The sequence below is a fragment of the Manacus vitellinus genome, unplaced genomic scaffold (genome assembly GCF_001715985.3).
Source record: "Manacus vitellinus isolate BGI_N305 unplaced genomic scaffold, ASM171598v3 scaffold_21_pilon, whole genome shotgun sequence".
Classification (NCBI taxonomy): domain Eukaryota; kingdom Metazoa; phylum Chordata; class Aves; order Passeriformes; family Pipridae; genus Manacus; species Manacus vitellinus.
The window spans coordinates 899,319-926,749 of record NW_021939546.1 but is presented as its reverse complement, the minus strand read 5'-3'; the positions used below and the strand labels follow the sequence as shown (position 1 = coordinate 926,749).

General features: G+C 40.2%; 1 protein-coding gene across 5 annotated transcripts in view; it reads right to left on the bottom strand.

The window, feature by feature from the left end:
• TGFBR3 (transforming growth factor beta receptor 3) overlaps window positions 1-27,431 on the bottom strand; it is a 112,907-nt gene that overhangs the window by 44,093 nt on the left and 41,383 nt on the right. For all 5 annotated transcript variants that reach the window (XM_018072193.2, XM_018072189.2, XM_008921899.3 and 2 more), the window contains 2 exons: window positions 17,860-18,044; window positions 3,010-3,147 (listed from right to left, as the gene is read on the bottom strand). In XM_018072193.2, coding sequence (XP_017927682.1) covers window positions 3,010-3,147; window positions 17,860-18,044 — 323 coding nt within the window. The remainder of the gene's footprint in view (window positions 1-3,009; window positions 3,148-17,859; window positions 18,045-27,431) is intronic.

The window sequence follows — 27,431 nt, the reverse complement described above, 5'->3', positions numbered from 1 at the left end:
AAAAGGTTTTTCAAATTTGAAATCTTCTATGATTCACAATACTCCCGTTTTTTGGCTTGGCTATATATTTAAGGAGAATGAACAAGACAGAGCCAAGCAGTATTAAACAAGGGCCAAGGAAGCGTGATCTGCACTCTGCAGCCCTTGGAGCTGCTCTTTACCCTCCAGGTTCAATTCTTTGGAACTTACTGAAGGCTCTGGCACAGAGGCAGGGAGCCTCTCTGCTACTAGAGCAGAAGTAGAATGTCCCTTTGTCCCACAATTCACGTGAAACAAGAACCCTTGAATCAGCAAAGGGAAAAGCTCTTCTAGGACAGAGGCAGTCCCACGGATTGGAAACAGGCATGGCACAACACAGGCAAACAGCTCTGTGGAAAACTGGAGCCCTTGATTTCTACTTGGCATACTGCACTCGTCTACAGGTGCAACTAGAGCTTCCTCAGCATTTCCCATGTTTTCTGTGTGATTCTGTGTTCTTTTTTCAGAAAGCTTTTGGGAAATCAATGCATTTGTCCTTGTGAGCAGAGTGGAATTGTGGATTAGCAACAGATGATGACCACACAAAGTTGTTCAGCCGGTAACCCTCATGGTTTACCATCCCAAGCTGCCCTACCTACTCAAAAATTGGGTCATGAAAAGTGGGAAGGCTGATGAGTCCCTAATAAGAGACTGAAGTTAGCTTCTGTTTGCAGCAAAAATATTGCCTTAGAGAGAAAATACAGAGAATGCAGTTTTGGAGGGAGAGGGACCACAGGGACTAAACTGGGAGAGGTAATGGTGGATCAGTACCCTGGCATTCTGCAATCTGATTCTTTGACCTCTTTATAAAAAAGAAAAATAGAAACCTTAACATGGTGGAAGGAAAAATACATAAATCATATGGCACTTAAGGAGATCCAAAATGGTTATGGAGAGCTATTGAGATGTTTAAATGTGATTAGGGATGGGTCAATACTGAGAGCTGGTTAACTCCTTGCAACAAATAGGTGAGCTCCCACATCTGCTCAGCAGCATTATCCCAGTGCCACTGCTGCATGCTGGCAGGATGTCATGAGGCACCACAACTTTCAGCCCTTACCATGACCAGCAGAGACTAAGATAGAGTATTGAGAGGAGGTATGTGAGTCCCACCAACACAGCAGCAAACCTGTGGCATCCACCTGAGAAACAGTCACTCCTTCCTGCACCATCAGCGACTAAGTTTACTGTGGCAATTCTTGAGTTCAGGTAACTTCTTGTTTGGCATGAATTCTGAGGGTTGCTGCTCACAGTTTCAAGCCTGTTTTTGTAACCAGAAGAGCCTGAAATAGTTTTCTGAAGCAAACACTTATCTAAGGGTACAGTTTTGGCAGTCAAAGCCTTAGGGACACATTCCTATTGTTCCTATGCCTTAATGCAGGCAGCTGAAGCCCTGCTGAGCCAAACCAAGCAAGCTCAGCATGATCACAGTCTGAACACCTGTGCAGTGCACTGAGCGGAAACGGATGGCTCTCAGTGGAGCACCTTTCCACTCCCAGAGCAAGGTAAGGGGAGAGGGAAAATCCTGGGTGAGGAGGAAGAACACAAACTAGCTGAATGCAAGCTAGTTGATATGAAATGGGAGCGATGATGTAGTAATTGTAAGAGAAGATCAAAATTAAACTGAAAGTAGGTCCAAAATTTTATTAACTGATGGAAGATGCTGTTCTTTTGGCCCAGAGAGGAATGAGGACTCTTATCACACTGTTGTTCAGGACGTTGTTCCTCAGTTGTTTCCTGAGCAGACCTGAACTGTACTTGTTGCATTAAGGACATATGACAGGAATGGTCAACAAGAAGATAACAGTGAAGAGTCTCCAAAACAGTAATGAAAAACCTAAGACTGTGAATACTTTAGAGTACAAACAAGCCCATGTTCTTTGCACCAATCAGTAACAAACTGTACTGGAAATAGGACAGAGTCCTTCAAAGTTCAAAATATCAAGGGTACTCTTTCTCTTGTACCTTGACGACAGGAAAAAGAACAACAATCTCAGACAGCTTATGGTATCCACCAAGTGATAGACCTCTTGGTGCACTTAACAGCGTCACCACCACATTAGGTCAACTGAGAGAGCAGTGCCCCTTCCCAATGCTGCAGCACTGCCCATCTTCCTGTCCTGGTGATGCACAGTGACACCATTACATTCCCACTGGGTACTGCAGAAACAGTCTTGCCTAACACTGTCAGCTGTGTTGGAGGAGAAAAATTAAGCCCTATAAGGATACAGCTAAATATAATCAAATTTAGTTCTGCAATTAGAGTTGAATATAGTAAAAGCTGCAACTTTCATAAAGATGACTCATGATTAGACATGATGTCACACATGAAAAATTTAATCCAAACAACTTGTCTGTTTCACTACAAACAGCAAACTCGAATGTCCTGGCAAACTGTAAGGACATGATTTACAAATACTAGGTAATATTTGGATCTTACATTATAAGCATTGCTCCAGTCTTTCTGAGAAATAAAAATGATTTCATTCTGGGCTTAGCTTGGTCATTTCAATAGACCAAGCTTCACCAGAGACATAAGCTGTAACTGTACATATTGAGCTCAATATATACAAAGTTTTGTTTTGGTCACAGACCACACAACAAGTGTCCACCCTTAATATTTCTTGTTGCTTTGAGGCTTTTTGCATTGCGATACTATTAGACTTCCAATCAGGACTGGCAATCTTGTAACCTCACAGCTTTTGAACTAAAATGGCTGTTAGTATTAACCACACAATGTGCAGATTCTGAAAGAGCAGTTTTGCTTTCTTTTCCTTGAATGCACATAACAAGTAATTGGTTACTTTTTCCAAACTGCTTTGCCCTACCACCTAACTGTTCCCCAGAGCCCTACAATGAAACTTGATCTACTGTTAACTTGGTTTTTTTTAATGTAAGCTTGAAAAACTTCCAAATGAATGCCATTAACTCCATGTCTTGTGCGACAAGTAGCTATGATAGAGAGCAGGCCAAAGGACTGTGTATACTTACGAAGAAAACTCTTCGGATTCCAGGTGCCAGTCTTTCTGTTTTTAGCTTCCAGACCAAAGGCAAAGGAGAGTTGAGAAGAAACACCAAAGGCTTCTGGTGAATATGCACTGATGAAATTGGATTCAAATGTAACGTGACCTACAGAGAAACACAGAAATATGTGAGTACTTCCTGGAATTTGAAACAGCGAATCAAAAGTAATTTTTATATATATTATGACTTTTAACATTCAGACCTCTTGACTCAAGACTGCAGACTAATCTACTTCCACAAAAATCAGTCAACAGAGCAGAGAGAATATAAAAGACGAAATAGTTAACATTTGTGCTCTATGCTTGCAAAGCACTGCTGAAGTGTTTAAGAAAACCTTGGCAAATGTTGATGAAAAATAGCTTATGCAAAAGGTCAAACCACTAAGCTGAGAGTTGGAGAACAAGGAGATAAAATGAATTGCAAAGCAAACTCCGATTTCTGGTTTCTAGATGGTAGCCTACAAAGCTGGCTTAGAGTACAAAATCTTATCTGCTGATTCTATTAGGGGCATAAATCTAGCCTGCAAAACAAATAAAACTAAACAAACAAAAAACAGGAGGAAAAAATCCAGAAACACAAGGAAGCACTACACTAGTTCATGGAAGAAATTCCAAAAGAAATTTTAACATACACTAGGGAAAGAAAATGCCTGTCTTCAGGGACTAGAAGGATATATAGGGTAAATGATCTCAAGAAAGTGGACATCACAAAAGTGAGGCAACCTATTACAAGTGGCTTTGAAGCTACCAGTCTGTGTTCTGGAAGCCCCTCCTGCTCAGCTCCTTGTATCCTGGTGCTGCCCCTCTAGAAAGGGTCCCATGTTGGACAAAACCCTCACCAAATGCATGATAGAACAGCCTGTCAGTTTTTAGCATACAACAACTTGCAACTGATATCACAGTGTTTTTACAGCATCTAATAAGCTGTTTAAGCAGTGATTATTTAGCTTGATAGCTCAACCCACATTATAGGAAGTAACATTTAGTGTGCAATGGAGAGATGATCTACCACAGACTGAGCAGAGAAGCTGATGTCCCACAATAATGGGTGATAGGTAGATTCCTTGATAGACAACCACAGTTCTTTCTCAAAAAGGTATAGAGGGAGCAAACATGAACACAACCACCAATCTGAGTGGTGGCAAATAGAAATGAGCATACAGGTAATTCAGAATTAATTCTGTATCCTGCTAAAGAACTTGAAAGGAGATCTGAGACCATGTATAGTCCATTGCATGATTCTTCTATAATGGCAAGCAGACATCAGTTTATCATTAAACGTAGATTCTTCTGGCAAAATAACTTCATGAAAGTTAGACACCAAATTGAAAATTAGGCACCCATTACTGTTGAAAATATTTCCAAAAGAACAAGTTAGGGTGTTTTTTTTATTTTTTAATTTTCTTCATTTCCCCTTGAAAAGTTCACCATCACTGTAAAGCGAACGCCAAGACCTGGTCTCAGATCTGACAGACACCTGGAGGTGTCCACTACTCAAGAACTTGCAAAAAAGCTGGCAAACAGCTGGCTGTGCTCTCATGCCAATGAGAAAGCAGTTGCTTACATGTGCAGAATGACTGACTGTGTTGCTCATCCCCATAGTGGCACAGATACCAAATCCCACAGGCACATCTCTGGGGGCACCAAGGGCATCTCTGTCCTCCTCCTCTTTGTTAAGCAGATTAAAACTTGTTGGAAAACTGAATAAATCCGTATTTGTACTAAACCCAAGCTGCTTTAAAGAACAAGCATCTCTCCCCATCAGCAGCTAGGCAGTGGCAGTGCTGCCTGCAGGACAGCCAGGCACTGCCATTTTCTGCCCACCGCTGCCATCTCTGTCACCACTTGGCCTCTCCAGCAGAAGACCCAGTGGTATTTATGCATTTCCGAAAGAAAACACTAAGTACCAAAGATTACCACAAACCACATTTCTCTCCATTTTCTGCCTCTAAAGAATACAATACCTCATTTTTGGAAACTGGAGGGTGTTAGTGCTCTCAATTCTAGTGGGAGGACAGAGACTTGAAATACCAAACAGGCATGTTTTTAGCTACAGAAACTGTTTTACGGTATCAGCTATAGAGCCAAAGTAATTCTGTTAGCTGAAAATAAGAGAGAAAGTGAAATTATTTGTTTTATAAGGCTCCTGCTTTGTTGTTCTGTCTAGAAATGGCAAGGTGAAAGTAGAAAGGAAAAGGTGTTTAGAACCACTATTAATTCACGACTATTAAAAAGCTTTTGTTAATTCTTGTGGGTTTTCAGCTGTAATCACTGCTAATTACTAATAAGCTGTTTAAACTATTAAATATAATTATCTTGTTCTGGGGCTACGTTTTCTTATAAAGCAATAAAAATACTGTAATCTCAGTTTACCAAAGTAGCCCAGTTATATCTTTTGCAGTCCTTATCTTGCTAACGACAGTGCAAATTTTATTCTGATATTTTTTTCAGGTGCCAGTGGCATAAAGTGCATTCAACACACTTTTATATGCAATGATAATTGGTTGCTTTTGATCCTAAAGGAAGCAAAGACTAATGAAAATATTGATGAAATGAGTTACAGTATAGTTTATGAGCTTAAATAACCAAGAATAGAAATCCTTGTGCACTGGTCAACAGGAGCACTCACCCTGGGCTTGCACCCTGGTTGTGTTTCTGTTAGAATGCCAAGTCAGTGCAAAGAAAAGACTCCTATTAGAAACTCATTTGAAGGGTTCATTTGATCACTGAGCTGTTGCACAGCCAACATTTTCATTATGTAATCAATAGCTAGGTCAGACCTTCTGGACATGTGTGTCAGCAATGATCCTCTCAGCAAGGCTCAACTTCAGCAGCTGTTTGTCAGAGGAAGCTCCTCTTCCAGACTCACATCTGCCCTTTGTGTCCCCCTTTGGCACACACGCCTCCAAATAATACATGACCAACTTGTGAGGAATACAACAATTTAGACACAGATGAAATGTACAGATTAAAATTATTCTGAAAATCTTAAACCAAAACCTACCAATTCATTTTTAAAAAGCATATAAGTGTGACTGGGACATGAAGAAGTTATGCCATTTTTGCTAGAATGCATTTTTCCACATACATAAAAAAATGGAAAAAAAAAAAGTCTTTAAGTTACCACGTTTAGAGGTGCCCTGTCTATCAAATCTGTGTTGGCATTAGTCAGCTGTATCTGTACATACTCATGCTGGTCACTTCTGGCTGCACAGAGTTCCTTTAAGGTCTCCAGCAGCTGCAAGGTTAAGGAGGCTGCAGAGGTTTCTGTCCCCAGAGATCAGAGTTTCATGGAGGGCTGAGTATCACCACAGAAACCAACTACAAAAACAGTCTATGGGCTCCTGCCCCGTTACTCTGGTAAAGCAATTTGTACTACGTGAAAGGCAAGGACACAAATGCTGAAAACTGATCAAAGTAAATGCTGCTGTTAAAGTACCATTTTGTTTTGCTGACTTCAAGGCATCAAATCACAGGCTTTGTGTTTTGTTCTAAAAAGATGAAAGTTAAGTGCCAAGGATTTGTAAGGTTGAATTAACTATTCCATCATGAAGACCTTCAGATAAATTCATAGCACATTTTCCAAAACAGCCATTACAAATTTGTGCTAATAAGCCAGGACAAAATATGCTGTGTTGTATTGAATTACACTGCCTAGGCTTGGACAGCTGTTCTCTAAAAAAGAAGAAAAAGAAAAGAATTTTAACTCTCAGATCACATAAGCACATTTTCTGAATTACAAATGATGCACTAAAGATAGATTTATGACATCTTAACTCATTACTCTGCTGCAAAGATTAAATTAACTCATTCAAAGCAGGCAAAATTTAAAGCAGAATTTTGAAAATTTATACCTATCCTTGCTCTAAGTGTTCTCACTCTTTTTGTTAATACAATATTTAAAGGACATAATTTATTCTGGTATTGTAATAGTCAAAGAAATTAATATGAAGAAACATAGCTTCACAGTTCACTCATGTCTAATAATCCATGTAGGAGGTTTCGAATTTCCCCTGAAATTCACTTGAAAAAATACAGTGTTGATACATTGGCCATAACAGAATTCAGTCGAGGATTAATCCATGAATCCACCTCAAGTGGTGGGATCTAGTACTGCACCACTTTTCAGAAGTTTATCAATTACTCTGGGAAGGATCCTCTGGCCAATTTTTTTTATTTTTAAGATAAAAGTAAAGAAAAAATTTTTTTTTAGACAGAGACTGAATTCAAAATGGAACACTGTTTCTTCCTCACCCTCATATTTTTGCTATGCTCACTGAATATTGTGTTACAGATGTGATAGCAAGCCAGCTATAGTAGACTACACTGCCCAGCTTTCAGGAGCCAACAGTTTCCAAGAGAGAGTTGGTTGATTTTTCCAAGAAACATAAAATATGTTCAAGTCGTGTTACTGTTTGAAGGTAGTTTTGATCAAAGGGTTACATATTTGCACTCTTAAATCAAATGAGGGTATAAGCACTTTCCTATAAGCACAGGAGACTGCTTACTGCTTCCCTTCTGGGAAGATTCTCCAATGCACACTCTTTATTCATAAAGGCAAGCACCTATTTTTCTGAAAACTCATCCCAGTAATGAGAAGGAAGATCTTCAAAACAGTATCAGAGAAACAACCAACTCCAGGAAAACTGCAATGCCATTAAAAACAAGCCCTCATACCCACAGTTACTTTTTCTCCCACAGAACTCAACACAGCCCTTGCCACAGACAAGCCATGCTTTCTTCTCTCTGCCAGGCGAGCACTAATGGACCTGCCCCTTTGGGAGAGAGCAGCAGGGCTGCAGTGCATAGGGCATGAGGGAAGAAAAGACCTTTTCTTTTTGCACTGCTGCCAGGATGAGGCATGACTCAGTCCCCAGGGAATGGGTCTGAGTCCCTGGTAGTGTTCACCAGGTACATGGGGGACTGAAGTTTATTCCCAAGGCTCATGTAACACTGTAATTCTAAAATCAACCCTTTGTTTATTTTATCCTAAATATATGATTGCAAATGAATTGGCATTGCCTGGACTTTCTTGCCCACACAATACTGAGAGAATCTGATTGACTAAACAGCAGTTATAGCTCAGTTGTAAAAATCATGGGAAAGATTCACCCCTGGCATAATTCCACTGAAGCTACTGGCATTAAACCAGAGACTGATGTGGTCCCATACATTACTTCTTTAAAAAAAAGAATACTATTGCACAATCTGTTGACTGTTATGATCTACCACCCAGACGGGAAACCTCCAGTCAAAAAGTGGTAGGATGACTCCATCAAAAAGAAGACAAGAGAACAGAAAGGTTGATAAGGACTACCCAACTATGATCTATGGCCCACTGCACTCTTTTCATTAAGAAGTACTGTCAAAAACCTTTGACTGAAAAATGTTTGATATTTCCTTTTTTTTTTTCTCCCTATTTGTCCTGCAATAGGGGTTAAAGGTCAGGATGTGCTGTGCCAGACACAAAGAGCTTAAAAATCAAGTCCTGCAGCATGTGCACATGCTATTAACAAACTATTCTGAATAATGCATGATGTTCCCAGAGGCCTCTTTAAAATGAAGACACATTATTAATGATTCAGAGGAGAAATGGCAGCCCCAAAGCATGCGTTCAAAGGCAGAACTAAGCAAAGCTCCCTTCACCTTCAGTGAGGATGAAGCATCGCTACTGAATTTGGTACCTGTTGTACTCAGAGCCATTTTTAATTAAGATCTGAAGTTTACCATCAGAACCAGCTTGAAAACTGACCTGCCTGTCCACTGACACAGTGGTTGTACACAACAGCCAGATGAGAAAGAGTCCATTATTAGAATAAAAGTCTAAGAGTTTGCAGCATATGGAAAAAGTATCTGTAGCGCCACGGTTCGGTCAATGGAAAGCCCATGCCTATCAGTGCAACACTGGGACTACTTGGTCCATTCTGCTCGTGACCTGAACTAAATGCTCAGGCTCCCAAAGATTAAGTGAAATCATTTGTGCCATCTGCCCTTCTACAAAGCAGCCAGGCTTCCCAGCACTTCAACCCTAAAAACATGATGTTTCTCTCAGCTTTGCATAAATCAGTAGATGTCAATACCATTCACATGGCATATAATGAATCCTGAGGGGACAGTCCTCCTTTTATACGGTTTGTGGGAAAATTTATTTTTGGCTTTAGATCTGTTTAAGGGCACATGATCCATTCCTGTGAGCCACAAGTACAGCATCTCCCTTACTGTTGTTAGTGGCCTGTTCAAAAAATGGTATCACATCAGACTAAGTTCTACTTTAACAATTAAGGTAAAAGACTCATGCAAAAATGAAACAACTTCCCTGATAATATTCTGTTCTGCACTTACATGTACATGTATTGCAGATCTAAGCTTTTCTTTGGTTCATTGCCTGGGCTGCAAAGTTTAATTTTATACTCCTCTTCCCTTCTCCCATCCCTAGACTACTACCAGATAGTTGTGTAACAGAGTGCCCAATGCCCTGAAAAGACAAGGCAGGTGGGGAGGGGGTTAACTACTGTATTGGAGGATATACAAGTACATACTAGAAAGCAGCTCCTGTCCCAAAGGAAATGCTTCTTAAACTGACAGAAAAAAGGCAGATGAAAAATTTCTGCCAGAACCATTTTCTTTAAACGCATTTGGGGCATTCTGAGCTAATCTACACATGCTTTTCCAGGTAAGCACAAGTTTCCACTGCCTGTATTTTCAGCAAGTTAGACAGGTGCTAGCCACCCAGCCAGAAATTAGCTACACTAGTGTATCACTACAGTAGATACATCTTGCCTCTCAACTGGTCTTGCTAGTCATGACACAGTGTCCTAAGAACATCATGGCACAACTGGAATCTGAATATAGAATTTCCAAATCTCAAGGTAAATCCTACATAGCTTAACACCATACTTTCCACTGTTTCACAAGCTGCAGGTGAGGAAGGGAAAGAGGCTGAGACAACAGGGCTTCAGAAAGCAAGAAAATATTATAATCAATCATGAAGAAGATGACAGACTGCAGGACATAGGACATTTAAAAGCCCCCACATACAAAACAATTTGGTCCTCCCAGGTTTTGCAGCTAGACAACACACAGAGCCAGATGACTGGGAAAAAGAAACATCATTCTAGGGTGTTTTTAAAGAAGCACTGTCACATAGGCAAGTGCAAAATGCAAAGTTCACATCTTCATTGGACATGCAAAACTAAATTCTTGCTTTCCAAGCCAGAGCAAAGAACAGCATGTGTGCATGAGTCATAAAAAACAGACAACCCAGCAACAGCACCAGATTTAGGAAACAGTTTTGTTTACTTTATTGTCAGTAATCCACCAGCCCAAGCAAGAGTCGTGCAAATGCGTGTCTGTAACACATATGCTCACAAACAGTATTAGAAATTAAATACAAAGGAAATTGGTTTCAGAAGATTAAAAGTAACTGTAACCAATGTTGTCTCTCTACTCCCCTGGGGCAGGTCTTCTGTCTTCACAAATTTTTTCTTATTTTCAAACTTCAAAAAGTAATCATAACTTTTAGTCTCTGTACAAAACAAAACAATATTGGGGAAATATTTCAAATAATAAATTTTTGATACTGACTTCACAGAAAAAAATTACCCAAAACAACAAAAACCCTAAGGAACTAAATTTTCTATTTAATCAGGCCTAGTCATATAAGTAAGACTACTCATACCTCTATGTAATTGCAGAATCAATACCATGAAATGTGACAAAATATACCAGAAGACACTCATGATGCTACCCAGTATTTTCTTGCACAATGACACCATTCTATGCACTTCATATCTGCACTACCTTGCTGATTCTTGCTTGAAAGGAGGTTTACTTTCCAACTAAGTGAGAAAGAACCAACTGCATGTAGATTCAGGTGCATTTTCAGTGTTCAATTTGCTTCATTGCAAGTATTGCTTGAAACCCAACTAGTGGACGAAAGAATGCACGTTCCAGTGCTCTATTCTGAAGAGACACTTACAAAGCAAGTGCCACTGTGCAGAGTTCTCTGCAAAACCAATGTCATACAGAGTCACCTTACCAAAGAAGGTTCAAACCCCCATTTAAACATTCATACGCACATCATGCCCATAGAGAAGAAACGAACACTGTGCTTCCTTGAGAGATGATGGAAGAGTGAGTCAGAACTTCAAACAGTCTCCAGTGTAAGACAATGTTGCTTATCTCCAGAAAGGTGACAACTTTTAATACTTTTCCCTCACTGATGACATTTGAGTCACTACCAAATATTACCTCTCATCTAGAAACACTACTGCCACCATTATGTCTATTACATACAGCGTGAGCTACAATCATAATAAAAATATTTATTTTTAATTTCTATGGCAATTTTTAATGAGACTGTATCGGCTATGAACTACCAGTGATTCCTTCAAACTTTTTCAAGCAATTTAATTTTCAGATGCTTGTACCTCATGGTGGTGCTATTTTCGCATCTTCTCCTTTAAATAAAAAGTTATCCTACTGCAGAAGTACTCTGTTTTTCACAGGGAAAAGAAGAGACTCTTGTAGAGAAACACAAACTTAAGTGTTATCAAAAGCAAGATCTACATAAAAACACCCAACCAATTAAAACATTCGTTGTTCTTGTATCTTGCCACTGCATGGTTTGACTGTTTCAGCTGATACAGGAGCATGGTTGTCAGGCACGGCAACCTCCACACAACTTACACTGGAAATTTTCCCCTATGCTGGGAGGCTGAAGGAGAAGGACTTCATTAATTCCAGCTTTTAGTTCAAACAGATGCTCTAGAGAACAACATAAACATGACCACTCATGACAAGCATTGCTCCAACATCACACACACACACACATACACACACACACACACACACACGCGCGCCCAAGCTAGACTGGAACCTGACCATGGGGTTTGTGATATAAACAGACTCCTGGAAATGTCATCACTTCCTTAATTATCTTTTCTTGGGGAAAGTAACTACAGACAAAGCAGTAATTTATAAATACTTTAAGGCATGTCAGATAGAAGCTTTGAAGAAACTGGAGACCACAAATGTGAATCACAGTTTATGATCAAAAAGCAACACACTTCCATCTTCCTGAAAGAACGTGAGAGCCCATGTGCAGTGTGCTTACACACACAAGCCAGAGAGAGAGAGGAAGAAGAACAGCAGCAGCAGCCCACTTGCTCTCTGCAGTCCTGCAACAGCACATCAGTACCTGTGGACACTTGCAGCAGAGGAAAACAAGAGTCCAATTTTCAGCTTCCAACAGGACATTTTAAGCAAAACCAAAACCCATCAGCAATCAGAAAACTCCTTTTGACATTTTTCCTTCCTTTCCATTTGCCTTCTGTGGTAGGCCTTGGCATGGCTTCAGACACCGCTCCACATAGCTCTCTGAACTGAGAACAGGGTTCACTTTCTGCACACAGCAAACAGTCCCATTTTTAAAAACAAAAAATACCAAGAGTTTGCACAGCACTTTCCAAGTCATGAGATGTCACTGCTGCCTCTTTAAGGGCAGACATGGATCAAGGCATGTTCCTGCAGGACACCCGGTTCTGTACAAACAGTCTCCTCTGGCCAACACAGCACTTCCTCTGGCAGTTCTGGTGGGCAGAATTTGAAATGATTGCCAAATCCAATGACCAACAAATCCTGAGCCGGCGAAAAACAACCCACAAGACTGCAGTCCAGACAAGCAAAATGAAAAAGCCACATTAAAAAAAATGGGATTTTATGAAAGCACAGATGCCTCAAAGTGCTAACGAAGAGAAGAGGGGGAAGCGTGTTGTGAAGGCTTTTAAAAGACAAGCAAACTCCACTTCTTAAAGACATAGGAATGTCATGTTCATCAATCAAGGCAATTAAGACATTTTAGTGTATCTGCAGCTTTCAGCAGACATGGTGTTATCTGAGACAGACATTGAACGACTACAATTTCTGTGGAGCATGCTGCCAGTATCTTTCAAGCTTTATAAGGTCTATCATGCTTAATTTCTGATTCAGTCCAGTACTCCAGCCCAGAAAAGGCTCTTGGGCAAGGCTGTGTGTAAAGGGAGTAACAGCAGCCTGCAAAACAACTGTGGTGAGCCAGTAGAGCTACCACAGGCTGTAAGGCAAGCTTTGGAAAATACCCAGGATCAGAGATGCATGTGATGAGGAACTACTGCTTTCCAAGCAACAAATACAGGGTGTTCCTGGAGTATGTCTGCCACAGTGTCACTCACAACTTGACTCTGAGACCTCCCTGGCACAGAGCACTGGTGGAAGCAGTAATTCATCTGGACTTTCTGTTCTCATCTGATGTGACACCGTTCCCTCACAAAGCACCATGCAAGAAGATTCCAATGAAAAGCAGTGGTCAACCTCAAATTTGACACAGAGGTTTGCAGGTGGTCAAACTAATTTTCTACTGTCACTCTGAAGATCCTGTTTGGACTGATAACATTGCCTCTGTACAACTTCATGAGCCACAGATCGTCAAGGAACAAGCAATAACAGGGTGAAGTGATCAAGTTGACCTCGATGGGCTCACATAAGAGGCGAGCTGGCCAAGTGAAGAGGCTGAAGGTTCAAAATTGCTCTACATACTGGCATTGAAACGTGTGAGTCTGCTGCCATAGCTAGAGATCCACTATTACTGCAAAGTTAAGGTAGTCAAAAAGTATAGAGGCAGGAACAGCAAAATACCCTTGCAATGTTCAGATCCAATCTGTACCTGGGCAGAGGCACAGTGCTTTGTTTTATTTCTCAAAGCTTCTTCTAAAGCAGCAACTATTTTTCTTCAAAGCAAAGGCCTCTTGACCTACCAGAAATACTACATATACCCACATGCAGCAGTGTATACCTATTCAAACAATGGGTAACAAAAACCTCACTAACTCCAGCTGTCAAATAACAAACCTTGAATTCCCTTCCTGCCTGCTGTCAGCACAAGACCTCCAGGCCCCCTCTGACCATGGCACTAGTGCCACAGGTCAGCATGTTTAAAATATGCCCAGAAAGTGGCCCCCTTATCCGAGTTGAATCTCAAGGCTGTTCCTGGATCTCTGGATGCCTGAGCATGAAACAAAACATTTTTCCCTGACATAGCCTTGGGTGAGGCTGTTGTGGTATTAAACTTCTGAAAACAGCTAAAACGAACACACTGAGAAACACAGTAAATACCTAGAATAATAGGCAAAATAATAGGTTTTCATCACCCTCATTGCCCAGATCTTCATAGTTCTAAAATACAAAAACATTGTGACATAGAAAAATTATCCCGAATTCAAGATACTTTGGAAGTCATAATGTAGAAATACATTATTAGGTGACTGTTTCAGAGTCCTTCCCTGTCCCATTTTTTCAACTTAGAGGATCTCTTCAGAAAGTACTTAAATAGCGGACCAAAATAATTTTGCCCCTCAGTTTACAACTTCTAAGTGGGTTGGCTCAGGTACCTGAGATACATCACTAGCAAGTATCAGGCTAATTATAATTAACTTGCTCCAGGAACTAACATCAGATTTACTCTCAAAGGAAATTTTTAAAAATTATTATCAAATTGTTGCAAAGCAACACTGATTAAATTGTGGGGAAAAAGGTCTGTCAAATTATTACAGTCTCAGTGGCATTACTCAAAATTATAAAAAATAAAGACAAGTCCTTGATTTTCCTGACTTTATTTCACATAACACATGTTCAACATCTGTATCAGGCATAACATCTTAAAGGTTTTGAGGATGAGGATGTCAACGAAAACAATAGTGAATCCAGTGCCAGGAACTCTGATTCCATGTATTCATATGTATTCAATCCTAAGTATTCACATGAGATTAATTTTATATGCCACTCCTTCCCCCCTTTAACTATTTCAATTGTGACAATGTGCCTGAAGCAGCTCAGGGAAATTCAACCGACAGGCATAATAAAAGAATCCTTCATTAACTTAGGACTTGATAATACACTTAAGGAGTCGCTTTCATCTTAAAACTTTTATGCCTTTCTATACACATTTTTCTGGTGCAAATCCCTAGAGTTTCCAAGTGCCTCTGCAAAAACTAATTCTTTCTCAGAACAAGCAGCTCCATGACAAAGCAACTATCTCCTTTCTAAAAACTGGGAAACTGAAGCAGTGAAGATACCCAAAGCCGAAAAGAAAGTTATTGTAAGAGTTCAGTAGTTCCTGGCATTCAGCTGAGACCCAGATCAGTACAGAAATGCACACACGCACTCACTTCCCCAGGAATATTTGATCAAATAAAACAAACAGAAAAGGCTTGCATTTTTCATGCCAAGTTCAATATAAACACTTGAGGCTATTACATGCACCCGTATTCTATTTCCTATGATAAAGCATGGCCAAATATGAATTGTGATAAAAGACATTTCTAAGAAATACTTGAAAGAGATTAGAACTTCAGGGGTTCTTACTTGAAGAAAGTGTCTTCCCAGTTTTAACATATGAGATGTCACCCCAACAGGGATTAATGAAGTAAAACACAAACAAATTCCTTGAAGATCATAGATATGATTACAGCATTTCATGATATGACCTTACATTTAACAGATTTCAACCTTAACATGAAAGTGCTAAATTACTGATTCAGTTTTGCAAGGACTGTTCAGAATACATAATCCTATACATTTCCAGTCTGTCTTTTTTTCTTCCCCCACCCCCTGCCCCAGTCTACAGGGAAGAAAAAGCACCCAAACCTTACTACCCTTTACTGAAAAGCCTGGGTGTGTTACAGGAGGAACACATGCCTCCCCTGCCTTGACCCCCCCTCACATCAGCCACCCCTCCTATGTTTAAATTTGCAAACCCTTATTGTCAGTATATTCTACACAAGTGTCAAAGCGAGTTAAATTAATGCATACGTGTATGTTGCATATTTATGAGAACCAGGATAACTGCACAAGTATGTTTAATGCATGAGCCCTCCAAGGAATTTGCTAGGGGAAGTTTACACTCCTCCCAGAAAGTAAGGAATGTGTAATTTAGCAGCATTCTAGCACAGGGCAGGTTAAAAACAAAATGAAACCCGACCTCCTCCCCCAAAGCAAGCCTTCGCTTAAAGATTTTCAGATCTTGCATTTCATATTATCAGAACTTCAGCCAACCTCTGAGCAAATACATGATTTATTTTAAACATGCTTTCGATGCTGCTAAATCTAACTAATGTACTATCAAACAAAAGCACTGGTTTTATCCTGGAGTATACTGGAAATATTGTGTGACAAACGGATCTCTACCTTTGCTATCAGCATTTGCAGGCAACAGGAAATACCTCAGCTGGTAAATCAAGCTCATGTAACCTGAGGTGATGGATACATTCTACTTTTAGACAGAAGGCCACTTGGAGTTGGTTTTGCAATAATGGAAAAGATAACATTTGCTCTGCTTTGTTCTCAGAGTCTGATCCTATAAGTAAAATCCGATCTTTCCAAGTTGTTTACACTCTTCTGCTCGACACTGTTGCCAGCAAGCCTTGCTCCAGCTTCCTGTGCGTTTTTAGAGCAGCCATCTCCAAGGGCTGAGACGGGGAACTGGTCGGGAAATGGGAGAAGGAGGTTAAGAACTACAAATCATGAAATATATTCTGTGCCCTACACTTCGGTGTATCCCTGAAGTACAGAGACAGGACAGCTTCAGGCAAACTGCTTTCTTACCATAAGCACATTAGAGGAGGCACAAGCAGCCTCTTTCTACTCGACAGCAAGTATTTTTATTCAAAGCCAAATATTTAAATCTACCATTCCGTCAAGCTGATTAGGCAGTAGGGGCACAGCCTGCACCCTCGTGTGTGCGTGACTCGCTCACGTTGCGTGCACACAACTGCAGAAACTGCCCTTTGACGTAAGCAGAGCCAGCGGCACCACACCAGGGGGAAATTTGGGGTTATGCAAATGTGCACTTGGCAGTTGATTGGGAGGTACAAGCTCCATCTGCAGCCTGCTTCATCCCATCCCTGGGCACCCTTTAGTAACTAAGAAGTTACAAATTCCCCCGATACCATGTTCCCACAGCAAGGGCACTCTTCTGTCCATTTTCAATTATATCCCTGTTACATCAGCATCTTTGCTCTCTCGTTACAAATTCCCTAATTGTGTACACACATTGCTCTCACAGGACACAGTACTAAGGATTTGTGTGTGTAATACTGTAAGAATATGAACTAAGCAGCTCAGCTGTCATAGCCTGCAATGTTTTCTTTGTACTTTGGCATTCTGTTTTGATGTGTTTTTAGAGTAAACAACAGTATGGCATAACTTAAAACCAAAAATTTTCTTCTTGTTCTATTGCTTTCAGAACAGTTACAGTTCTGGCCAGTCCCTTTGAGTGCAACACACACACAAAAGTAATTGGACTACCATAGTCAGCAACACTTGCTTTCTGTAAGCAATGCCCCCTCAGTGAAGCATTAAGGCTGCACTACAGAGGTAAAAGAATCTGCGTTTCAGTATTTGTATATAGTGGTCATGGCAGGGATCCAAAGGTATTTATGTTAATTTACAACACATTTAGGTAAACGATCTGCTTTTGAAGACAGCCAATTCTGCAAAGGCCTGTTGGAGATCTAAATCTGTTTCTTATTTCCTTTGCCCACCCCACCACCTTTTTTAAGTATACTTCATGGTTGTGAAAGGTGATTGAGAGGCTGACTGGGTATGGAAGCAGCTTACTTGCACGACATGCAAAGCATAGGGACAATATCCATGCAAATTGCACATAGTTCTTCGTAGCATTTTGGTGACAATTCAGAAGTAACTTTATTCAGCAAATGAATGTATAACAATGCCATTTGCAGACACACTTGTCACCAGGGACAAAAAGTAATTTCCCCTTTACCTCTCTTTCATGATGGCCAAGACCCTCCTCAGGGTTTCTGAGATTGAGGATGTGCACTTCTTGTGGCAGGCTCGTCGTGCCCCGGCTTGCACAGCCAGATAAGACTGTAAAACTTTCCAATAAGGCATGGACTGGATGTGAATTGTTAACAGGCGATAAGACACATTCATTGAGAGGCACAGGACCTGCAGAGGAAGACATAGATAGACATTATTTGGAGAAAAAAAGCAGTACATTATTTACACTCAAATAATGATGATCCTTTTGTTCAGAAGACCCACAGGAACAGAAGCAGAAGTTTCGTGTTCGTTCTCCACAAAATGAAGACATTTATTCCTGTTGCCCTTTCAAGTTCTCCTGAATATGCTAACTCATTGGTTTATTTCTCTCTGAAAGTCTAAATTTCAAGTATGAATTCCAAAACTGAAGGTAGTCTTTTGGTTACCATGGAGGGATCCAAGGAGAAAACAAACTATCACCAGTGATAGAAGTCAGAGGAACTGGTTTGTCTTAGATGTGAATTATTTGTTTATGTCAGACATTGTTATCTCCAAACATTGAAAAATGCATTCATGTGTATATAACAATGAAAAGTTAATCTCTACTATAAAGGTAATTACATCAGGAAGGATTTGGGCGAGTTGGATTTGCTGCTTTTGAAGCAGTGCTGATTTATAGTGAACGTCGTTCAAATACATTGTACAAAACAGCAGGCATCTGTCACACGATAAAATGAAATGTTTGTTTACTGAGCCTATTTTGTGTCTGACAGCAATTATCTACACTGATAAGAGATATCTAGTCCAAAACAGAGTGTACACCGCCCTTTCAAATAATCACCACAGCATGATGTAGTGCCATACTCTTATATAGTACGTGAGACTGTGTGATGTGATATAGCAAGATAGCGCAAAAGCTGAAACATACAGAGCAGTTTACATTTAAACTATATCTCAGGAAACTAAATCAAGACAAATATTTATGAAATGCAGCCCTGCTTTTCCAAAACTGCTCAAACCCACCCCTGACAGTAACAGATACAGCATGTTTTTGATCCAGAAGGTCACAGGAGAACATAATTGACTTAACCCCTAATTTGCACTAAAGTCACTCTGATAAGAATTAGACTCACATGAACCAGTTAGTTTAGAGGCTGCCAGGCATAAAAAGGAAATATAAGCTCGAAGCATATTTTTTTTCCAGATAGCGTACATCTGCAATTGAAGTAAAATGCTTCTTTTGAAAAAAGTTCAAAATTAAAGAAAATCCTCAGCTGATCAAATGTCAGAGCTCTGGTTTTGTCAAGTTTAGAGCCAGATATTGTAGCACTAGAGATCATCTGACTTCGGTGTACACGTATGTTTAATTATATTAGCACTGACCTACACTTTATTGGTTAAAAACAGTTTTTTCAAGATAGAGTTTGCAGCTGGGCATTTATTTAGAAGTCAAAGAGACCATCTTAAACCAGACTATCTGGAAAAAGCAAAGCCCCTGAGCACAGGGAAATTTCTGCAGTGCCTCGGGCCATGTGTGCCTTGTCCTGCCAAACAGGCCGTTCCTGAAACCCACCAGTGCATAGTGCATATCCTCCCAGCTCCCACAGAGCAGGAATATTTGTAAAGGCAATACTCAAGGCATAAATTACGCATGCCTGTGCTTGGGGTACAGAGCATAAACAAACTTTCTGCTCTCTAAATGAGGAGCTTGGCAGTAGCACTGACCACCAGCTTGGAGGACTTGAGGTTTTTTTGGTTTTTATTTAAATCCTTTTAAAGAATACGCATACAAAATGGGACCAGTCCAAGTAATGATACTCAGTTTACCAAAAAAAAAAAAAAGAAATCCATTAAAAAGCTGCTCTTTGTAATGTTTGAAGAAATATTTAGAATTTGTAACAATAACACAACCAGTAGAGAGGCCACATTTTCCTGAGGTACAGGACCAGATCAGTGACCCTGCTAACCAATTAGCCCAGCCACTAATGTGTAAGTCCTGCAGCAGACCATGTTATACAACCTGCACAAAAAGCTTTTCTAAACTGCACAAGGATTTCTTGGGCTAGGGAGCAAACAGAGTGCCAAGGAACACTTGTTCATTTAATTGTTTCTTGCAGACCAGAATGGAGTTCATGTTTAAGATGCTTCAATCATAACACATAACACACACAGATAACAAGGTGTAAGACTGAACAAAACCAGAAATGGAGTTGCTGACGAAAATGTGAGTTTTCCTTAGTAAAGGTTCAAGACAAAGAGCTAATACCTCCTTTCTGATTTCCCTGCGAACACCTATTTCAATGCAGTACATCTACAAATCCTCCTCTCCAGCCTTCATTTGGTATTTATTCTGAACGAATTTACCATATAAGTGGAGAAGACATCTGGATATTCCCTTCACTTCCTACAATGACTCATCTACATGAAGATGATGGTGACTGGTACATTCAGGCTCTGACTCCCTTGCCTGCACCTCAAATGTGCATTAAATCCCTCTTTCAAAGTCTTCTGTTCTGCTCAACATGCAAGATGGAAACACTCCCAGAGGGAGCAGAAGTTCACATCCCGGATAACCAAGCGCAGCCAGGCTTATGTGCACAGTGATGGGTGGACCAAGGCATGCCTCCTCTGCCTGCACTCCACCCTGGCAGGACGGGGCCAGATCTCCGGCAGAAACTGTCACTCTGCTGGCAGTGAGCCCATGTGCTGTCCCAGTCCCGAGCAGGGCTCACTGCTGTAGGCCTGCTCTCACACCAGTGCAGCTGCACAGTGTCTGGCCACATACCCTGCTGGCCTGGGCCACCCCACCTCCAGCAGCTCTGTTTTGAGGAAAGGGGTGCACAGAGCTGCTCTAAACTGCTCAGTGTAAGAAACCAATGTTTTCAGGGAGCTACTGCATTTGATAGAGCTGCTTTCAGACCAGCCTCCTAAGTGACTGAGATACAGCCCTTGAAATCTGAACTGAAGATCAGAGTATCTCCTGGAGGCTGCTCCACTGCAGTCAGACCACAGAGCTGTAATACTGCCCATGCACAAGGCATGTTGGTGGGGTAAATAACAGAGAGGTTTCTCCAGCTGTCACATTTTTGCCAAGTTTCACATAGCTGCCTGTGTAGCTTTGTTCTGGACCTATACTACTCTTTCTAGGAACTCAAGACTCTCGTGAACACTATTTCTCTTAAGCATGCTGGCAGTACCAATCCACAATCCTCACACGCTGATATTCGTGTATTTGCCCAACCACTAATCTGGGTGTAGTGCCATGCCCAACATACACTGGCATGCCTGGAGGTAGCGCCAAGTGAAAGGAAAAATTACTTCTAGATCATGAAGTCCACTGAATGCTCAGCCTGTACATAGCACAAGACAGCTCCTTCTGCCACCATCTCCCAGTTCATGCTGTATTTTAGTCTATTCTCACGCTGCCTGCACTCCAGCAATGCTGGAGCTTTTTGCTCAAAATTCACTAACCATATTTCTTTCCAGCCCTTCCTACCATACCTGCAGACCTGCCCCAGTCAAAGAAAGGTAGATGTTGCTACAAGGCACTGTCACTGCAGCGGGAGCAGCAAGAGCTCTCCTCTATCCAAATTAACAGCTCTTGGCTCCTTCACAGACCCCTCCTCCTTATCCTCCTTCCTTCCTGCCAGCTTCCTCTGACTAGAGAGCCAGTTACTTCTATGTAGTTTAAATCCTACAAAAGGCATATTTACCACTCTGAAAAAAACAGAAAGCCCTCTATATGACACTACTAATCTGATTGTTTATCACCTCCACATCGCCTACTTATATTTGAAAGCCAGCATGAAACCACAACCTCATCTTGCCTGGGTTTTATTGTTCCACTGCTCTGCCCTGCACAAACCCCCAGACTGGGCTTTGCCAGCTTCCTCCTACAGCCCCACACTTTGTTCCTGCCAACCTCATCTGGATCAGAGACACCAACATCCTGCCAAAATTCACTATCATCAACACCTTAGGGCCAGTTCATCTGATTAACACACCATGATTGCCTCTTCAGCTCCAAACATGTACAGATATTCTCCTGCATCTCCATCCCATCAAACTGGCACTTAAAGAGTCAAAGGTATCTCCCAGTTTATCCATTCTAGTGTGGTCATACGCCTTTAGCGCCTTCTCTGCTGAGAATATAAGTGCACACACACAGCTATCCTTGGGCTTTTGTTTAACTTTGGAGCATGTAACCACTTAATCTTGTTAGCAAATCCTGGCTCCTACCACAATCAAATTTTAGTTGCTTAATGCCTTTAGAAGATGGAAAGCAGGTGAACCAATTATTAGGTATGTGTTTTACAATGGCAAATATTTTGTGAATTCAGATAGACAATCATTCAGTATTGAATTATTTTTCACTTCCAAATAATAAGAATATTTTAAAGGAAATCAATGCAGACCCAACCTTGTTTGATACTAACACCTGGAACATATTCAATACAACTTCAACATTCTTGTTTCCCATATGATCTATGCTACTAATGAACAACATGTGTTCTGCTGTAAGAAGGTAGCAGAAATGGGAGTAAGACACTAAAGGGGATAATACAACAACCCAAGACCAACACATAACTGTGATGGATTTATTCAAATAGTAAAGGCTAATGTACTTTCTCTTGTATTTCCATGGTGGTTTCTACAGTGTTGTCAGTTGAAAATTGTGAGCAGCTCCTGCAAATTGAGTGAATCTGTGCTGGGGGCTCCACAGCACACTAGCATGGTTCCCCTATGCCATACCAGAGGGTACAAGCCACACCAATGGGATATAACACTCCTCAGAAAAAGGACAGATTTATTCTAATTAATTTTTGAATGAGGGAATGACACAAATCTAGTCATTATATATAAAGACAAAAAAGGCAAAATCCAGACTTGAGGAACACCAGGGATCTCTATGCTGTCAGGTACAAAGTAATATAAATTACTGTAGATCCTGCTAGAATTCACCAATTTATATGCTGAAAAGCACATTAAGATGTGGAAGAGGCTAACTAAAGCAGAGATTTCAGTATGCCCAAATGACAGACTTGCACGAAAGTTCTTTTGGAGAAGGTTAATTTAAGAGCATTCTCTTATATTAGCTAGTAACAATGATGACTGAAACAAGAAAAAAGAAAAAAAGACAGGATCCTCAAACCTCCTTTTGAATGACAAAGGGAAGGGGAAGCTAGTTTCCCTTGAACTCAAAAGCTCCATGGAACACTTGTGCAAGACTCAGCAATAACTTCTTCCTACGACCTTCGCCACTCATTTCTATAGATGCAAGTGCATGGGCGAAGGGACACTGTTCCACACTGAATAATTGTTACCACCTACACAGTCTTCTTCTCATAAAAGGTTTCTCACTGAGGCAAGCATTTATACCAAAAAAATATACTCAAGGGTTGAGGCAAATAAGACTTTACAGAGAGAAGTGACGCCTATCATTCAAAGAGAAAATATAAGTCATTACTACTTATTTAGCATGGGTGGTTTCTAACAGTAACTACCAAATTCCTTCCTGCATGCCCATTGACAAAAGACCACCTGGAAAGCCAAATTCCTAGTAATTCAAATGGCATAGAGGATAATGGACAACCTCCACCATTAATATGAAGAGCAGCTTTCAGTATAGAGGACCATGAAAAAATAGCATCACACTCCCAAGCCAGCACTTGGGCAAGACATCTCTGCTCGTGATCAGTCAATTCTGGCAAGCAGCCTTGAGAGATGGAAAAGACAAGATCAGATGGTAGGAAATATTACACTGCATTGTGTTGAGAGGCAGCAGCATAGAGGAAACTGCAGTGTTTCTTCTCAAAAGAGAAGACCTCCACCATGATCTGCAACAAGAAGGATCTGGGCTGCCCAAGACTATTCCTGGATTACACAAGTTTCCTCTCTGAATGAGTGTGACCAGCATAAAAAAGAAGCAGGTAGAGAACACTGAACCTTCATACAGGCCAAGGGGAAGACTAAAGTAAAGGATGACTGTCTAAAGTCATCTTTATATTTGTACAAATCTACTATTGATTTATTTATTTTTGTATCTTACACACTATTCGGCTGGGGAGGAGAGCATTACACTTTTCTTGTTCTATACAACTCATGGCAGTAGTTGCAACTCAGGTGAAACACAGCACATGTGATGCAGAATAACACGGCTGCTAGTCTGCCATAGTTCTGGTAAGGAGGAGAAAGAAATTTACTGACAAACAAAACTTTGGTGTGCTTCCATATCACTTTCCTGCCTTAGTACGTAGCCAGAAATGCATGGGAGTAATCAAGGTTTTAGACTTGTTCTGACAAAGAAAAAAAGCAATTCTGATATTTTATATTTAAGAAATAAATTTTAAAGTGTGGAGTTTTTTAGTTCTTTTTCTGTCACGTCTAGCATAGGTTTCTTGTCAGAAAAAAAGCACATATATTTCATGGTGAAACTACTTTTGACTGAATTACCATTGGGGCAAAGGGCAGAGGTTTAAAACTGCAGGGAAAAGATTCACGGACATGGACTGATTTTGGCTATTTTGGAAAAATAACCCAACCAACCAACACACCCAAGATACCAGACTCCACAGATATCTATTTGAAATGAGTGAACTGTAAAACTTAAACTGAGAAGAGGAAAAATATATCCTCAAGAAATATTCAGTACAGATGGCAACACTTGGTTGTAGAAGGAGTTAATATATACAAGCTGTACTAACTAAAAACACGTGTTTGTGCAAAAACACAGCAAAGGTTTCCCATTCCAGTGCTCTGAGCCCAGAAATCTCCAGCAACTTCATGGCACCATCCCTGCGTCTTTTCCCTTTCTCCAAGCATGAAAAAACACAACTATTCCCTAAAAAGATGCATTACCCTACATACTTCACCTTTAGACTGACTTCCACTGCTAATGCTACGTTGCAATTAGACCCTCACTCCATGTTTTCTCTATCCACAACTACCATCCCCCAATTAACTGTCATTCCACTATCATGAACTCTGCCCAGACTTACTCCATGTATGGACCAAACTATTCAGATGTTTCAACACATTAGATTACACTTAATCTGAAATATACACAGTAAAGACTACCAAGCATCTTCTGCCTGCCCACTAGGAATCATTCACACCTGTAGATGACATGCTCCACACCTTTTTGGGTTGCTATTCCGCTTGGTACAAACTCATCCTGTTTTCTCCTTCTAAGCAAAATAATCTTTTTTGCCTCTCCGGTGCATCTGTTGCAAAATATCCACTCCCACTCCTAGACACTGGTAAAAGCACAAAATTTATCTCCTCTGTTTAGCAGAGATGATCTAACCTCAGGTGTTACCTGCACAAACCACACTTTTTTTTTTCCCATGCAGGAAAAAATTCAAATTACATTTTGAAAGCAGGAATGCTTTCTCCCACTTTTTAAAAAACAAGCTTCTATTATCTTTTGTCCTTACCAGGACATAAAATTGATGCAAGTTCAATTAGAAAGGTTAACTATCAAATAAAACTCAATTTGTGCAGCAATGTACTGCTACTTAAAAAATATGAATTGTACTTAAACTATCCATTTAATGAAAAATTGTAAAGGTCAAAGTCAAATTCATTTGTTATACAGAAAAATTCAGTTCAATACCTGAGCAAGCAAGGCAAAGTCAATCAGTCACTATCTTGTTTGACAAAAGAAACAGACACTATTGCTGTCTTATTTATACACATATTAAGCTAATTAAACAGAAGAGGCAATGAATGAAAAACCTGTTTGGTTTAACATCCGCTGAGCACAATCTCAAGACACTGCTACCCGTGAGGCACAATCTTAGAAAACAAACATCTGCACCTGGAAAACAAAGAAGTCTTTCAAAAGCAGATGTACTCTACCACAGAGCTACATTTTATGTAACCTCTGCTGTACTTTTTTCTGACCAGAAGTACTGTCAGAGCCCTACCTTCTCTTGAGGTTTGCAGCAAAACGCTGCTTACAGGAACTCTTCTCTACTATATTTCCATGCCTGAACGTGCAAATTCATCCACATATGCTTTCTCTCTCTTCCCATTCCTTCTCCCAGGCAAGTATTTGGAAAACACTTCACTAACATAAGAGTATCTTTTTAATCCCTATAAACAGAACAGCATGAATGCATTGACTCTCATTTAAATAAACCCAGAAAGCACAATTTCTGTTTTCCATGCCAAAGAACTGAACACAAAGTAGTCCACCAAAAAGGGTTGTTTAGTTTTTCCCTTTGTTATCCTCAAGTAGTAGAAAACAGACAAATTTCAATCAAATCTTATGTCCCATGAAGGACCATCCCTTTTTAAACAGTGGTCAATGTTACTCAGAATAAGAGCTTCCCCACCGCCCAGACATGGCTCTATGTCAGAAACCCAACTTTCATCACAAATTTGTACCAATATTGTAAAAGATATAGAATTATTTCAGATAACAAGCAGTACCTAAAATCCAAATAATCATTGTGCCTTAACAGCCTTAATGGAGAAATCAATTTGCATTCCATTTGCATCACTGTTAATGGATGAAGTTGTCTTCAGCCCAGTGATTGTACAAAGAGGAAGAAATGAACAAACAAACTATTTCTAACATTCCTTGTTCATTATTCCCAACAACATTCAAATTTTAGGTTGTAAAAGTCTCTTTTCCCCAGAGATAGCCCATAAATTGTCTCAGATTTATCCCTCTTTACCGTAGAAAGGATAGGAAGTTGCATGGAAACAATGAATGGAAGTGCGCTTTTTATCAGAAAACGACAGGAAGCATTCTGCTTGGTTTACATGAGAGCCCTGTATTAGGGCCAAAAGGGAAAAAAACTCCAAACCTATAAAAACTAGACGCCTGCTCAGAGCAAAAATAACTAACACAGGTTTCAAAAACATTGTATTTTCAATAAACCAGTATTGAAACTCCTCAAACCATCCTAACCACACTACTGTTGTTACTGTATTCCTGAAAATGAGTAAATTTAAGATTACAGAGAAGGAAATTCCAGATTTCAGAAAATCAGTTTCAGAAGGTAAAAAGAGAGAACACTACTTACTTTCACAATCAGCCACACAGGAATTCAGCAAAGAGCATGCACAAAAACACACATGAAAACATAGATTAAAGCTGAGCATCCTGTGCTTATCTAAGAAAACAAGTCTTCCGAGTCACTCTCAGCAAAATATCGCCTATTTAAATTGCAAATGTATACTTCAATTCTTTGTATACTCATGGGTACTCTTAAAAGTGCTGATACAAGTTCTAATGATTTTTGAACCAACACAGGAAATGCTGGAATCCCATCTCAGGCAGCATTAATAGGTATAAATAAAGGCATCCAAACAGACAGTAATAGGTTACAGAATGTCTACACAAGACTGGGGGTAGGGGTAAGATTTTTGGCTTAGGCAGATTTTGTTGTTCAGTTTGGGGTTTTTTCCTTTTCTTAATCAGAACAATTAAAAATATCCCATGGCAGTTTTTCAGAATGGCAAGTGGCTGTCACATGCTTGATCCCTACTGAATTCTATTTGGAACTACATGTGCAGCCATCTTTTGCCCGTATTGGTTGTCCAAGGGGCACTACCATGCAG